The sequence below is a fragment of the Notolabrus celidotus genome, chromosome 15 (assembly GCF_009762535.1).
Source record: "Notolabrus celidotus isolate fNotCel1 chromosome 15, fNotCel1.pri, whole genome shotgun sequence".
In the NCBI taxonomy this organism is placed as follows: domain Eukaryota; kingdom Metazoa; phylum Chordata; class Actinopteri; order Labriformes; family Labridae; genus Notolabrus; species Notolabrus celidotus.
The window spans coordinates 1023517-1040364 of record NC_048286.1 but is presented as its reverse complement, the minus strand read 5'-3'; the positions used below and the strand labels follow the sequence as shown (position 1 = coordinate 1040364).

The 16848-nt window shown below is 44.2% G+C and overlaps 1 protein-coding gene across 1 annotated transcript in view; it reads right to left on the bottom strand.

Moving 5' to 3' along the window:
* Window positions 1-288: 288 nt before the first annotated feature.
* LOC117826593 (sickle tail protein-like) overlaps window positions 289-16848 on the bottom strand; it is a 91757-nt gene continuing 75197 nt past the window's right edge. Inside the window, exons 23-28 of the mRNA XM_034702762.1 lie at window positions 16006-16179; window positions 9299-11051; window positions 9091-9262; window positions 8886-9039; window positions 8080-8190; window positions 289-1362 (exon numbers count right to left, since the gene is read on the bottom strand). Coding sequence (XP_034558653.1) covers window positions 565-1362; window positions 8080-8190; window positions 8886-9039; window positions 9091-9262; window positions 9299-11051; window positions 16006-16179 — 3162 coding nt within the window. The 3' untranslated portion in view covers window positions 289-564. The remainder of the gene's footprint in view (window positions 1363-8079; window positions 8191-8885; window positions 9040-9090; window positions 9263-9298; window positions 11052-16005; window positions 16180-16848) is intronic.

The window sequence follows — 16848 nt, the reverse complement described above, 5'->3', positions numbered from 1 at the left end:
ACAACCCGAAGATCAGCAAGAGAGCTGGTCTGTACTGTAGCTTCAAGTATAGTTGCCCTTTCCTCTGCTTCTACCTTCAAGATCGATCTAACAGTTCTGGATGACTCTGCATTGCATCATGTTCTCAACCTCGCTCTGTCTGGGCTTTCTGGACTCAACCCCAACCTTCAATCCACGCTGCACTCATCATTTGGACTGACATGGACACATGCTTCTTTTCTGTTCACACCATGGCTGCAAGTCTTTCCCTTGAAACTGTTCTCTTGAGTCCTTTTTCACACACTGATATCACATGTTGTCTTTGTATTTAAAGAATGAAATATAAATATATAAAAACAGTCTGACACACAGAGACGGATCAGAGTGTTTGGTCGAGTCTACAGGTGTCTGTCCCGGTTTGGACTTTAAAAGAACTTCTTTTGTCTTTAACACAAAACGATACAAGGTAAGAAAGGTAAACATCATGCAGTATTGCTGTGGGAACACAGTACAATTCAGCTTTTCTCTCACACCGTTACATGTGTGACTTCTGATGTCTTTAAATTCTCCTGGGTTGACGAAACATCACGGCGTGTCCTTCGAGGCTGACGCTGTGCGTTTCCTGCCTCGGCCTGGAGACGTGGGGCTGCATCCTGATGCTCGGACTCTCCTCTCCGCGTGGCTCACCAAGGACGGGTTTAGAGAGGAGGATGGAGAGGGAGGGGAGGAGGAAGAGGAAGTGGGCGACAGGGAGGTGGATGAAGAGGAGGGTGAGGATGAAGATGAAGAGTAGGAGGATGAAGAGTAAAAGCTGTTGTGGGAGGTGGAGGTGAGGACGAGGCGGTGCTGGCCCTTGATGTTGCTGCTGCGAGGCCGGTGGTGGGCAGGGCCGATGTTAGCGTGGGATGGCGACAACACGTGGCTGGATGAAGGGAGGAGACGAGCCAGAGTCAGAGACGGGATAGAAGACTTGTGAGGAGGAGGGGGGGAAGACAGTGAGAGGGAGGATGGAGGGGGGGAGGCTGATGGAGAAACAGAGGAGGATTGTTTCACCAAGGAGGAAGAGGAAGAGGGAACCTGTTGCCTGGAGCGCAGGGCGGAGGAGGGAGGGGAGGAGTTGATGTTTGAAGCAGCAGATAGAAGAGAGTTTTTCCCAGAGGAGGCGGAAGGAGCTGAAGGTGAAGCAGCTGAGGAGGAGGAGGAGGAGGAGGAGGAAGAGGAGTAGCAGAGGTTTTGGAGGCAATCATTGGTGTCTGTGCAGTGAGGAGAGGAAGGAGAGGAAGGCAGGTGTTTCCCAGAGTTTTGGCACAACGCAGGAATCTTAGAAGCACGCAAAGCAACGACAGAACGGGTACTATCCCCCGCTGCTCTACTGCTGTCAGCCTGAAAACACAACCCAGCAACACCACAAGTCAACAACTGCAACACAGAAAGTCAACAACTGCACAAACAAGTAAACACCACCAACACAACAATCAAAGACCTGCAACACAACAAGTAAAACCAGCAACAAGACAAGTAAAAACAAGCAGCATGACAAGTAAAGACCTGCAACACAACAAGAAAGACCTGCAACAAGACAAGTAAAACCAGCAACACAAGTCAACAACTGCAACACAGAAAGTCAACAACTGCACAAACAAGTAAACACCACCAACAAAACAATCAAAGACCTACAACATGACAAGTAAGGACCTGCAACACGACAAGTAAACCAGCAACAAGACAAGTCAACAACTGCAACATGACAATTAAGGACCTGCAATATGACAAGTAAAACCAGCAACACGACAAGAAAGACCTGCAACAAGACAAGTAAAAACCAGCAACATGACAAGTAAAGACCTGCAACACAAGTCAAACCAGCAACACAACAAGTAAAGACCTGCAACAACAAAAGTAAAGAACAACAACACGACAAGTAAAAACCTGCAACATGACAATTAAGGACCTGCAATATGACAAGTAAAACCAGCAACACGACGAGTAAAAACCAGCAACATGACAAGTAAAGACCTGCAACACGACAAGAAAGACCTGCAACAAGACAAGTAAAAACCAGCAACATGACAAGTAAAGACCTGCAACACGACAAGTAAACCAGCAACAAGACAAGTCAACAACTGCAACATGACAATTAAGGACCTGCAATATAACAAGTAAAACCAGCAACACGACGAGTAAAAACCAGCAACATGACAAGTAAAGACCTGCAAAACATCAAGAAAGACCTGCAACAAGACAAGTAAAAACCAGCAACACAGGTCAACAACTGCAACACAGAAAGTCAACAACTGCACAAACAAGTAAACAACACCAACACGACAAGTAAAGACCTGCAACATGAAAAGAAAGGACCTGCAACACGACAAGTAAACCAGCAACAGGACAAGTAAAGACCAGCAACACAACAAGTAAAGACCTGCAACAACAAAAGTAAAGACCGGCAACACAACAAGTAAAGACCTGCAACAACAAAAGTAAAGACCAGCAACACAACAAGTAAAGACCTGCAACATGACAAGTAAAGACCTGCAACATGACAAGTAAAGACCTGCAACAACAAAAGTAAAGACCAGCAACACAACAAGTAAAGACCTGCAACAACAAAAGTAAAGACCTGCAACACAACAAGTAAAGACCTGCTACACGACAAGTAAAGACCTGCAACAACAAAAGTAAAGACCAGCAACACAACAAGTAAAGACCGGCAACAACAAAAGTAAAGACCAGCAACACAACAAGTAAAGACCTGCAACATGACAAGTAAAGACCTGCAACACAACAAGTCAAACCAGCAACACAACAAGTAAAGACCTGCAACATGACAAGTCAAGACCTGCAACATGACAAGTAAAGACCTGCAACACAAGTCAAACCAGCAACACGACAAGTAAAAACCTGCAACAAGACAAGTAAAGATCTGCAACATGACAACTCAACACCTACAACATGACAAGTCAACACCTGCAACATGACAAGTCAACACCTGCAACATGGCAAGTCAACACCTGCAACATGGCAAGTCAACACCTGCAACATGACAAGTCAACACCTGCAACATGACAAGTCAACACCTGCAACATGGCAAGTCAACACCTGCAACATGGCAAGTCAACACCTGCAACATGACAAGTCAACACCTGCAACATGACAAGTCAACACCTGCAACATGACAAGTCAAGACCTGCAACATGACAAGTCAACACCTGCAACATGACAAGTCAACACCTGCAACAAGACAAGTCAACACCTGCAACATGACAAGTCAACACCTGCAACATGACAAGTCAACACCTGCAACAAGACAAGTCAACACCTGCAACATGACAAGTCAACACCTGCAACAAGACAAGTCAACACCTGCAACATGACAAGTCAACACCTGCAACAAGACAAGTCAACACCTGCAACATGACAAGTCAACACCTGCAACATGACAAGTCAACACCTGCAACATGACAAGTCAACACCTGCAACATGACAAGTCAAGACCTGCAACATGACAAGTCAACACCTGCAACATGACAAGTCAACACCTGCAACAAGACAAGTCAACACCTGCAACAAGACAAGTCAACACCTGCAACATGACAAGTCAACACCTGCAACATGACAAGTCAACACCTTCAACAAGACAAGTTAAGTTCTGCAACATGACAAGTCAACACCTGCAACATGACAAGTCAACACCTGCAACAAGACAAGTCAACACCTGCAATATGACAAGTCAACACCTGCAACAAGACAAGTCAACACCTGCAACAAGACAAGTCAACACCTGCAACATGACAAGTCAACACCTGCAACAAGACAAGTCAACACCTGCAACAAGACAAGTCAACACCTGCAACATGACAAGTCAACACCTGCAACATGACAAGTTAACACCTGCAACATGACAAGTAAAGACCTGCAACACAAGTCAACACCTGCAACATGACAAGTCAACACCTGCAACAAGACAAGTTAAGTTCTGCAACAAGACAAGTCAACACCTGCAACAAGACAAGTCAACACCTGCAACATGACAAGTCAACACCTGCAACATGACAAGTCAACACCTGCAACATGACAAGTCAACACCTGCAACATGACAAGTCAACACCTGCAACAAGACAAGTCAACACCTGCAACATGACAAGTCAACACCTGCAACAAGACAAGTTAAGTTCTGCAACAAGACAAGTCAACACCTGCAACAAGACAAGTCAACACCTGCAACATGACAAGTCAACACCTGCAACATGACAAGTTAACACCTGCAACAAGACAAGTCAACACCTTCAACATGACAAGTCAACACCTGCAACATGACAAGTCAACACCTGCAACATGACAAGTCAACACCTGCAACAAGACAAGTCAACACCTTCAACAAGACAAGTCAACACCTGCAACATGACAAGTCAACGCCTGCAACATGACAAGTCAACACCTGCAACATGACAAGTCAACACCTGCAACATGACAAGTCAACACCTGCAACATGACAAGTCAACACCTGCAACATGACAAGTCAACACCTGCAACAAGACAAGTCAACACCTGCAACATGACAAGTCAACACCTGCAACAAGACAAGTCAACACCTGCAACATGACAAGTCAACACCTGCAACAAGACAAGTCAACACCTGCAATATGACAAGTCAACACCTGCAACAAGACAAGTCAACACCTGCAACAAGACAAGTCAACACCTGCAACATGACAAGTCAACACCTGCAACATGACAAGTCAACACCTGCAACAAGACAAGTCAACACCTGCAACAAGACAAGTCAACACCTGCAACATGACAAGTCAACACCTGCAACATGACAAGTTAACACCTGCAACATGACAAGTCAACACCTGCAACATGACAAGTCAACACCTGCAACAAGACAAGTTAAGTTCTGCAACAAGACAAGTCAACACCTGCAATAAGACAAGTCAACACCTGCAACATGACAAGTCAACACCTGCAACATGACAAGTTAACACCTGCAACAAGACAAGTCAACACCTTCAACATGACAAGTCAACACCTGCAACAAGACAAGTCAACACCTTCAACATGACAAGTCAACACCTGCAACAAGACAAGTCAACACCTGCAACATGACAAGTCAACACCTGCAACATGACAAGTCAACACCTGCAACATGACAAGTCAACACCTGCAACATGACAAGTCAACACCTTCAACATGACAAGGCAACACCTGCAACATGACAACTCAACACCTGCAACAAGTGAACACGTCACATCAACTGATGACTGATCAGTTATCATTATATGAAATGATGGTTTTCATGGATTCAGAAAACTAGAGTAGAGTTTCTGTCACCCAAATATTTTCCCAAGTCATTGTCCAACAAAGAGAGGATACAGGTCACATGCAGGTCCCATGAAGCTCACATGAAGATCACATGCATGCAGACCAAGACTCACTCTCTGATCTGGTCTATGAAAAAAGAATAGAGAAAGGCACAGACCAGTAGCCCTGTAGTCCAGAGACCCCAGGACTCCTCAACTGCAGACCCAAGAAGTAGTTCTTTAAACTTTGCAGTGTGTGAAATTCAGGTTGAACTAAAGGATGGGTCTGGTATTTTGTTCTGAATAATAAATCCATGGTCCTGACCTGAAAGGTCAGCTGTGTTAAGTTTTAAGAGATTCATGGTTATTAGGAGAAAATCAGGAAGTGAATCTTGACGTGTGTGATGAGACAAAGACCAAGATTACACAGAGATACAGAGACAGACAGAACTTCTTCATAGAGTCAGACAGGGATACAAAGACACACTGTAAACACTCTGTAAACACATTTTAAATATTCAATAAACACACTGGTCAAACACAAAATGTTCATTCTAAATATAGGCTCTAGCGTCTTCTGATTAGCTTGATCTCACCACTCCTCCTCAACAAAGGGGAGGAGTGGTTTTCTTTTTGTGTTTACCTGAGCAGGAAGTGAAACTTGTGGACAAATTAAAAAAACAAAGAGCCTCCAGTATGACTCAGTTTAAGGGCTTGACAGAGGAAGCAGATCTTTCACAAGTGTAAGAAAACTTTTTTTAAAACGAGTTTGAGCTAAATGTTCTGATACTTGACTGAAGGAGGTAAATTAAAGGATGATTCTCCTGCTAGCTAAAGACGTCTGATTGATCCAGAGCTGCCAACTTAAGTCACGTTCACACCAACCGCTAAAAGAGGCTTAATTTGTATAACATTGTTTTGTGGTTAGTCACCCAATTCGTGCGCCAGAATCACGTGAACACGAGTGCCCAAGATGTGGATTTTTCACATCTCGTTTTCACGACTTAGCAGATAATCCTCCTCCCTCTCTGTCCTCACAGTGAGCTCCTGTTTATTCCTGATCCCATAAAAACAGGTAGAGTCACAGAGTTCAGGGAAGCTGTACAGAGATACAATCAATGTGTCCCATATATTCCAGATGAAGGAACCTCCGCTCATCTGTTCATCACATCAAACGTCACCAAATGACCTCGCACTGATTGACTGGAGTCCAGATTTTTCAACTCTTTCAAATGACGTAAAGGAGGTCACGATTTTACAATATTCATGCTTCATTTGTGCAAACTTGTGCCATTCACACCGCCCGACAAGACCTTGCTTCTACTTGCGTCTTTACCAAGCGGCAACCTCCGGTCTAAAAATATGAGTCAATGCTGAAGTGTTAAAAGCTGCAGTTCATCGAGGATCCACTTGAGGCTGGCTCCGGAAGTACCGGAAGTCACATACACATGAATGGGGAAAAGACGATCTTTGCAGCATTAATAAACATGTTTACAGCCTGGTACAAAAGATGAGTGTAGTCTGAATAGCTAATTTCTCCATGTCCTCTCACTGTGAGGGGGGTGAATTTTTTTCTAATTCGGCAATTTGGAAGATATTGAGATTACTAGTCTTCCAATGAGAGGCACAGCTGCCTGTGGGAACACTGCAGCTGTTGGCTAGGAGGCTCAAAGCCCGCCTCTTTACGCCACACTGGCTTGACAGAAGCAATATGGCTGCCGATTGGTCTCAAAACAGCTCTTCAGAAACAGATGGGTGACGTCACGGATACTACGTCCATATTTTTTACAGTCTATGGTCTTTACCATGGACAGTATAAAATATGTACGTAGTCTCCATGACGTCACCCATCTGTTTCTGAAGCACTGTTTTGAGGCCAATCGTCAGCGGGAACCATATTGCTGCTGTCGAGTGGTTGTGATGTAAAGAGGCGGGCTTTGAGCCTCCGAGCCAATGAAGTATGTGATAGTTAATAAGTAACTGATGTAAAACAAGTCAAGGAGAAACCTATGCTGTCCCAGACTTTCAAGGAAATTAGATTGAGACCCCCTTCTAATTTAGTGACTTGCATGGACAAGTTCTGTGACCCTTAGGCCAGCAGAGCCCAGGAGAGTGTAATAAATAATTAGAGGTTAAGATAAGTTTGGGCTTGGTAGTAGGCTATGTCATTGGTTCGCAGACCTATAAAAGGTGCTGGTCAACAGCATTCTGAGAGTCAGCAGATTTGCAGAGCTGTTCTCCCAAGCATTCCGGGTGCTTGTTCGATACTGGTTTTGTTTTCTTGCAATAAACATATTACTATACAAGCAAGCCAGTGTCACGAAGATTCCTTCTGCATCTACACATCACGGGCGGTCAAGATACAACACCAACAGCTACAGTGTTCCCGCCTGTCAATCAAGTCAGCGCTGCCTCTCATTGGAAGACTTGTAATCTCAATATCTTTGAAATTGCCACGTTAGAAAAAAATTCAACCCCCCCTTACAGTGTGTGCCGATAGAGAAATGAGCTATCCAGACTACACTGGTCTTTTGTACCAGGCTGTAAACATGTTTATTTCTGCTGTAAAGATCATCTTCTTTGAATTGGTGTGGATGTGGTTTCTGGTACTTCCGGAGCCAGCCTCAAGCGGATCCTTGATGAACTGCAGTTTTTAGCACTTCCACATTGGACTCATATTTTTAGACCAGAGGTTGCCGCTTGGTCTTTACTTCAACTTTACATGAGATTCACTATTGTGAATGATTTCATCCGCATTTGGTGTGAACAAGGTCTGGCTCTATCAGAGTTTATTTACCTGGCTGGACTGCTTCTGATTGGCTGGCTGGTTCTTAGGTGTCTTCTCTGAGCCTGAGGAGGACGAGTGGCGAGACTTTGTGTGGGGTCGCTGAGCTGGAGAGCTGGAAGTCTAGAACAGAGATACAGGAAGGTTAGTCAGTAGTACTGGTATCACTGAAGAACAGCACGAGGTGCAGCGCCACTGAGGCTTCAGCTCCACCTTAAGAAAGAGAAAAAAGCACCAGGTTGAGACTAAAGAGGAGTCAAACGATGTGTTTCAGGTTATTTATGCACAGACAGCCCGAGGCAGCGATTCACCGACTTAGAGAAAAGAGGAGAAAGAAAGGCAGCAGAGACAGCTCCCACAGGAGCGTGAGGGTCCGAGGTAAAATAATCAAGCTGCAGAGACATCCAGGTGACATGATGAACCAGGACAGGACAGGGTTCTGTTTCCCGATGCATCTACAATGAAGTGAAATACTCAGATGTTGTTTAAAGCAACATGAATAAACACAAATCATCCTGCTGTCACTCTCTCGTGTGTCTAATGAGGTGGGAGTTGTTTTGCTGTTGCTCTGATCACAGCTTTAAAAAGGTTTTCTGACTGACTTGTTTCAGTTGTGTTCGAGATAAGTGAACAACAGAGCTGTTCTCTGCAGAGACGGGTTAAAAAGTAAAGAAGGTCCTGCAGACAGACGGCCGTGAAGCATCGTCTTGTCCTGACTGGTGAATAATTACTCTTTATAAGGTAGATGCAGAAAGAGGAAAGAGTTACAGAGTCCAGAGCCCTCCACCAGCACCACGGCAGGCAGAAGAACAGCACACCTGTTTCTTGGTGGAGGTCTTCCCGGTCTCAGGCGCAGGCTGAGCTTTGACCCTCTTACTCTGAGGTGGATTTGGGCCTTTGACGACCTGAGAAGCAGGCCTCTTGGACGGGCTCTTCTCCCTTTCCCGTTTGACCTTGTCTTTCGGCTTAGCTCTGTCAGAGGGGGACTGAGGGGACTGAGGGGACTGAGGGGACTGAGGGGACTGAGGAGGGGAGGAAACGGGTGAGGTGGGGGAGGAAGGGGCAGTGATACTGTCCATACTGATTTCCAGCAGCTTGATGGACTCTTCCAGGCTGTTGATGGAGTCAAATGCACTCTTGCAGAGCTCCTCCACCCGGCTCGGTGACTTTAAGGGGACTTTGGTGTCATCATCACCTTCAGCGCCTCCTCCTGGGTGGAACTGGTCCTTACTGTTGATATGGAACCTTTTGGAGTCCTTTGCCTGCTTCTTGGTCTCCATCACCGACCTGCTGTCTGATGCCGTCTCCTCCTCTTCCTCATAGACCACAACCTCAAGAGGCTTCTTCCCTGCTTTCGTCCCTGATCGAATGGCCTGGCTGATGGCTGCCAGTTTGTTTTTGGGGAACTTGAATTTGAACTTCTTTTTGGTCTCTGTTTTCCTGGGCGAGGCTGGTTGACCCTGGTCCTGGTTTTGAGGAGGGTTTTGATGTATAGAGATCTGACCGTTTCCTGTGATGCCTTTAAGGCCTGTATTAATGTCAGTGATGTTTATGCTCCTCATGTCTGTGTCCTGTCCCTGCTGCTGCAGCTCGTCTTCATCCATGAGATTTTCTTGAGACAGAATCCGGTCCAGGTCTTCCTCACTTTCAAAGATGGTGGACAGACGCTTAAAGGCCGACTGAAAGTCCATGGGCTCGTCCAAGATGACAATAATAGGTTTGTTATCAAAGTCATCACTGTCCTGGAAGCCTTGGTTCTCATGCTCCAGAAAGGTAGCCTCACCTGTGTCGCCCCCAGCTGCAGTCTGTGTGTCAGATCCACTGGTTCTGGTCTGGTCTTCATCTTTGAACAGGATCCTACTTTTGGCCTTGGAGATTCTGAGGCTGATTTTTCCGGTGGGGGGCGGCGGCGGAGGAGGTCCCTCATCGCCGCACACATCAGGACTCAGACTGCCTCCATCCGCGGTGTACTGTGATTGGTACCTGGGTCCCTGCTCAGTCTCTTCCTGGCTCTGCAGCTCTGTGCTCCCTGTGTAGGTCAGATCAGGTGAAGGGGGGTAACGTTTGAGGACTGGAGGAGATGCTGGACAGTCCTGATGTGAATCCAGGGACTCGTCGTGTTGGGCTTGCGGTGCCGTCTTCTCCTCTTCCTCCTCCTCTTCCTCCACCTCTGCTGTGTGTTCTTTCTGTAAAGTGACGACCACCATCAGATTGGACTTCCTCTCAGCTGGAGCTTCCCTCACAGCCCTCTCCTGCGTCTGCTCTGCACCTGTTTGGGTGGAGTCTTTTTGTAGCGTGACTATAGTTGTTACCTTCACCTTTTTCTCAGCTGTGGTTGGGGAGCCCACCTTCTTTGGTACACTGTTGCGGTCTCCTTGTGGATCTGTAAGTCCCTCTGTCTTTGCTTTCTGTTGGGTTGGTGTTTGTAACCCCGCTTTCTTCTCCACATGCTGAGCGTCTGCTGAAGCTACAGGTGGGGGCACCTCCATCTTCTCTGCTCTGGTCGGGGAGCACACTTGTCCTTCATCCTGCTCACGAGTGCTTAGGTTGTCTTGGAGTAGAGCCGTAGGTGTGAGGTTCTCCTTCCTAAGTGCTTTCTTTTGGGTTGGTGTCTGTACCTTATCTTGGTTCTGTGCAGACTGGACGTCTGGTGGAGCTACAGGTGAGTTTACCTTTGTGCTCTTTGTTTTGGTTGGTGTTTTGACCTCAGGTGGGGGTACCTCCACCTTCTTGATGCTTGAACACTTTAAAGATGTCGCTTGTTGAACCACTGCATCTTTCTTCATCTCAGGACTCTCACCGTCCCCCAAAGCTTCAGTGTTTCCGTCTTTCTGAGGGGGCGAGTGGTTCCCACCAAGCTGAGGAGCAACCTGGGGGTCAGAAGGACTCTGATTGGTCACCTGTGCTGTTGCAGGTGTCTTTAACGGCCCTGTCCATTTATCACTGCCAGGTATAGTGTTCTTATTGGACAGATTTGTAGCGCCCTATAATTAGAAAAAGCAATGATAAAACACGTAATCATCTGCATAGAGACAAACAGGAAGTATCACATGAAGTTATTGAAATCTAAAGTAATGTAGAGCTTTAAAAACAAAACATATCATCTTCCTTAAAAGGTTATCTGAGATGTGAAAATGATGTTTAATTTGTGATAAAGTTAATTTCGTCTGCACAGCTGGTCACGCATGAGTGGTTAATTATCGTCACTTTTTAAATTGACTTCTAACATGGATGTTAACTTGAAAAAAAAAACTGTTATCAAAACTGTCGTGGAATTTTCATAGTCTTATATATATGTATATAAGAATGTTTAACTATTGTATTCTTTCAGTCTAAATGTCATGTTTAGAGTAACTTGTTTCCTATGTCATCTGTTACGGGCGAGATCGTGTCAGGGTAGTAGTCAAGGTCTCTCCCCCTGCTCCTGTCTTTATCTATGTGTTATGGCCGACTTACTGTCTCCAGAACTAGAGCACAGGTCTTCTTCTTACTTGTTGTGTTCCTATTGTCCAAACATGGTTATCTAACTTTAGTGTCGTCTTCAGAGGGAATAAATACCATGCCAAGGGTTTTGTCTGTCAGAACTGACTTGGCATTGCACTGCACTCTCCTGCCTGTGTACTGTTATGTTATTTCTCCTTGGCCAAGTTCTACATAAACTATTTCAACGTAAGCCGTCAGAGTCTCCTGAGTCTTCTGTGTCCAGTGTCCAGTTTGTTGCTGAATTCCATCACAAAAACCTATAACTCCTGTTGAATCCAGTTTATGTGGCAGCAGACATGATCTATGCTGAGCCTAGTGGCCTCGGCTTTAGTGAAGGACACTATACTAAAGAGCTGTTTGGGAGTCGAAAGAGCTGATTTGCTGAATTGATCTGGATCAGTACTGAGAGCCTGGATCCCCATCACTGGGATCTTCTACGCTGAGGTTGTTTACCTGAGACAGAAGAAGGATCCAAACCCTGATCGTACATGTTGAGGAGGATCGCACACAGCCTGTGTAAATCTGAAGTAATCTGTGGGTCTTTAAGGATATAATGTTTGGATTGAATCTTTTACTGCACTTGGATTAAGGCGACCCATCTTATCCAGGTTTCAAAGTTAAAAAGGGGCATTATGCTTGTTTTTAGGCTTTATACTGTCCCTCTGGTACCTCTGTTGTAACATTACATGATCAACAGCTGAAAAAACAAAAATGCTCTTTTTCTCACTTTGGTGTTTTAGAAAACTTATTTCAGCCTCGGTCTGACACATGATAACCTCATGGTTTCAGCAAGTCTCATGAAGATCTTGTGGTACTTAAAGAACGGCCCTTTTTAAGCAGTTTAAACACAACTCAGGGTTTACTACAACATGTGCACACTGAGAGATTTAAAGTAGGGCTGCATGATATTAGGAAGACATGCGATATGCAATAACGTTGTTGAATATTGCGATGACGATATGACTTCTGATAAATAAACAAATACTTAAGATTACAATGTTAATATACTTCTGCTAACATAGACCCCAGACGGTGAGTAGCTTATACAGAGCATTATTAGCATTATTTCAATTCAAACAACATGGTTTGATTGAAGAAATTCCACTTGGCCACAGCTGCTACATTAACAATTAACCAACTTAGTTGCATGGCTGTACAGTTTCTTGATCACTTTAGCAGAACATCTTAATGCCCCCCTTAAAAAAATGTTCTGCCTCTCGAAACAAAAATGTCCCTTACCAGCTGGATTGTCTAGTCTTAGTTGATGAAAACTCAAAACATTTTAGTCTTTGATTTTTGCCAAAACATTTTCTATTTAAAATATTTCATGTAGTCGATCAGATATCAGTATCAGGGTTATACCAAGTGTTCAAATAGGCAATATTTTTGTAATATCTTAAGATAAATAATTCAGCCTGTCCCTGCTAAAAAGTCAAAAGAAAACTTTCTTCGTCCTGTACAAGAAGGGCCAAAGTCGTCTGCACCTGCTGAGAAGACTGAGGTCCTTTGGAGTGTGCAGGACTCTGTTACGGACATTTGATGACACTGTGGTAGCGTCTGCTTTCTTCTATGCAGTGGTCTGCTGGGGAGCAGGGAGCACAGACAGGGACAGGAAAAGACTAAGCAAACTGGTCAGGAGGGCCAGTTCTGTCCTGGACTGTGCTCTGGACTCTATAGAGGAGGTGGTTGAGAGGAGAATGTTAGCCAAGCTGACATCCATCATGGACAATCCCTCTCACCCCCTGCATGAGACTGTGGGGTCCCTGAGCAGCTCCTTCAGCAGCAGACTGAGACTCCCACCCTGCAGGACGGAGCGCTACCGCAGGTCCTTCATCCCATCTGCAATCAGACTGTTTAACACCAGCACTGCTGTGTCCCGTTAATCAGCTGTTCTCATCTTTCATTCCACTACATGGAAGTTACTATGTGACTTGGCACATTCACAAATAACTACTGTATCCATCTGAATCACACTGTTCTTCATACTGTGTATGTTTGTTTTTAAATAACCTGGTGCAATTTTTATCAAGCAATAACTTACCTTATCTATTTATCAGATAGAAGTGTACATAGTGTGTAAATATCTGGAATAGTTGCCATATTTATTTTATTTTATTTTTACTTTATTTTATTTTATTCTATTTTATTTTATTATATTATATTATATTATATTTTATTTTATTATATTATATTATATTTTATTCTATTTTATTTTATTTTATTATATTATATTTTACCCTTGTCATTGCTAGTATTATTGTTATTATATTTTTTAACTATGTTAGTACATTGTTGTATTCCCCTGTCCCGTGTTGTAAGCTGTTCTAACAAAATAATTTCCCCAAACGGGGGACAAATAAAGTATATCTTATCTTATCTTATCTTCTTGATGAGACCACTATGAACATATTTTGATTCTCTTGATTCAAATAAAATGCCATGGACACAATATAAGGGCTGTATTGCACTTTTATGATGGTCCCTGAATGCACCTGCAGTGACAGGCGCACTTGACAGTCAGTCAGTTCATGACACTCTGAAATGCATCTGCATCTTTGATGACAAGGAGTTGATCCAAACTTACTAAATGTGTCTGATGTTTCAACAAACTGGATTAAATCAAGCTGTAGACGGGAGCTTTTTATGGTGAGAGCGGCAAAAACTTCAAATATTAAACAGACGTCCCCTGGTTGTGTCTTTGTCACTAACGCACACCGGGGGGTAAAAGTCCTCAATGAAGATGAGACAGATGCATGGAGGTGAGGAGAGCTGGTTCATAAAGCACACCTGCTGCAGGTAGAGAGCAAGCTAACACTGAGCCCCTCAGATAAGAACTCAGCCTGTCACAGGAAGTCATCACGCCATCTTTAAAGACGCACAGCGGGAGAACATGAATTCTTAATGTCCAGCAGTCCGCCACTAAAGTTTTGGTCTCGTCATCATCTCGTCAACAAAAACTAAACACATGTTCGTCAGAGTTTTTCTCCCCCCTCAGGATAAAACAGAGGGTGAATTCATGACACACAGAGTTCAATTTATTTCAGTTTGAGCAGTCTTTTGCAATATGTAAATCGTGCATGTTGACATAGCGATGATGGTGAATTTTAGATATATTGTCCAGCACTAATTAAAGGTTTACACACTTTGAGTATGAACTTCCAACATTGTTACTTTATATACATGTTTGAAATATGAGAAAGCATGACACCCATCTTCAATGCTAACTGATGCTAACTTTATGTTTAACGGATGAACTGTTATTTAAAGCCTGTGTTAACGGATTAGTGATTAATGATGACTAGTTAAGTTTTTGACTAACTGTGTCTGCCTCTGTGCATTAGTGGTTTACAGCACCTGTACAATCCCTAAACCTTTGAAGGTAGGAATCACAGCATCTATCATCTATTATTCTTTAAAGATGAACAAATACCTGCACATAGCTCTTTCATTACACTTAAAATGCTTCAGTTATTATCATTTGGTTGTTTAATTTTGCAAAGATAGGAATGACTAAAAGTGACTGCAGCAGAGTTAGCTAGTAGCTTACTAGCATTAAGTGTTTCCAGACTGATGACAAGCACAGAACAGATCTTACTTAAAACAGAGCCACTCCTTTAAGTCCTCTGATGTGCATTAATTTATAGAATCACAACAAATACAGTAAATGCGAAACACAGACAACAATGGGGGCACAGGAACCTTTAAGCTCAGGGTAAAGTAGTTCTGGGGGCTAATAGACCCCGGAACTCTTGGTCAAAATGCACCTAATGATACCCCCTATAGAGGAGAAAGCATAATAGGCCCCACTCACTGACGCCTGAAAACTAGGCAGAGATGATACAGCAGACAGAACCTGGAGGTCAGAGAGACAGAGCATACAGACCGTCCAGGCTCAGTCCTGATCCTGCCTCAGAAGAATCAGAGACGACATGAGATCAGGTAGTTAAAGGATGAGTTGCAAGTGAGACAATAATGTGTCCCCTTTAATCAAACTGCATCTTATGTCTGGTTCAAGTTACATTTTAAGATCAGTTATTCATATGTACTGCTGGTTCGGGCTTATCTGAGCAAACATGTCTGCAGGGCTACACAAATAAGATCAAGAGCATAAATATAAAGGATCAGTGCAAAGACTGATTGATGGAAAGATGAGGCTCAGGTCAGGGTTTCGGTCTCTCCCATGTTGATCCAAAGTTTTAGTGAAAGCACTTTGATTCATTGTTGTTAACTAACTTCACGAGGTGAACACTTCTATTGTTTCAACAACACAATATCCATCTCATCCTCCAGCCTCCATCCCCCATAATGCACTCCTCTAACACCTGAATGAAAGGGCAGTGTGCATGATGCCAGGTAAAAGTTAAGTGACATGAATTAACACGTCCGTCATGATGAATATATATCCTGCATTTCAACCTGCTGAGCTTTCAAGAGACAGGTGATAACTGGACATACCTGCAGCTCCTTCATGATTTCCTCCTCTTCATCCCGGCGTGAGGATGATGCAGCAGGAGGAGCCGCAGCAGCAGGAGGAGCAGACAGGACTGGTTTGGGTTTGACCTCTGGGGGCTGTCGAGGGGGTTTGGGTTGAGGAGGAACAGGAGGCTCTTTGTCTTTGTCACCTTCATCCTGAAACAGAGTGTGGACATAAAACCAGATCAATCTTTAAGCTGAATTCTCCAAAGGTCCTTCTGATGATCCGTCATCAGTGCATCAACAGGAGGAACCCCTGCCTCTCTCTCTGATCACCCATGTTCATAACACATACAGGATGATGGTTTAGTAAGTTATTGGTGTTTTCTATAGTTCTAAATAAAGAAAGCTGTCAGAGTGGTCAGTAAATATATGGGGCGGTCAACTCCAAGTATTCATAGTTTTCACTTTAAGTCACAAACTTATGGAACGCCCCCCTGGAGGGCAACTTACTGCTCTGGGCTACGGGGAGATGACCGGACTCTGCGGCTCACTACGTGTTTAAAAACTTCAAAAGTGCCGCCGGACAGTTGTTTTTCAGTTATATGAAGAGGAGATAAGCCGGGGGTTGGGGGGCACAGACAATGTCCCACTCACCCTCTCAAACACAGAGGAGGACTCCAGTTTCAGACTCGGACTTGTTGCACTTTGACGTGCCCCTCATAGACTAGTGGGGTTCAATGAGTTTTATGTCACTAGCTATACTAGCCACACTACTTTGTGATCTGATGGTTTGTCTTAATTCCCAAAGGTCTAGAGCATAGGTCACTAAGAGGTGGACCGCAGTCCAGGTCCGGGCCGAGAGGCCATCCCATACGGACCGGA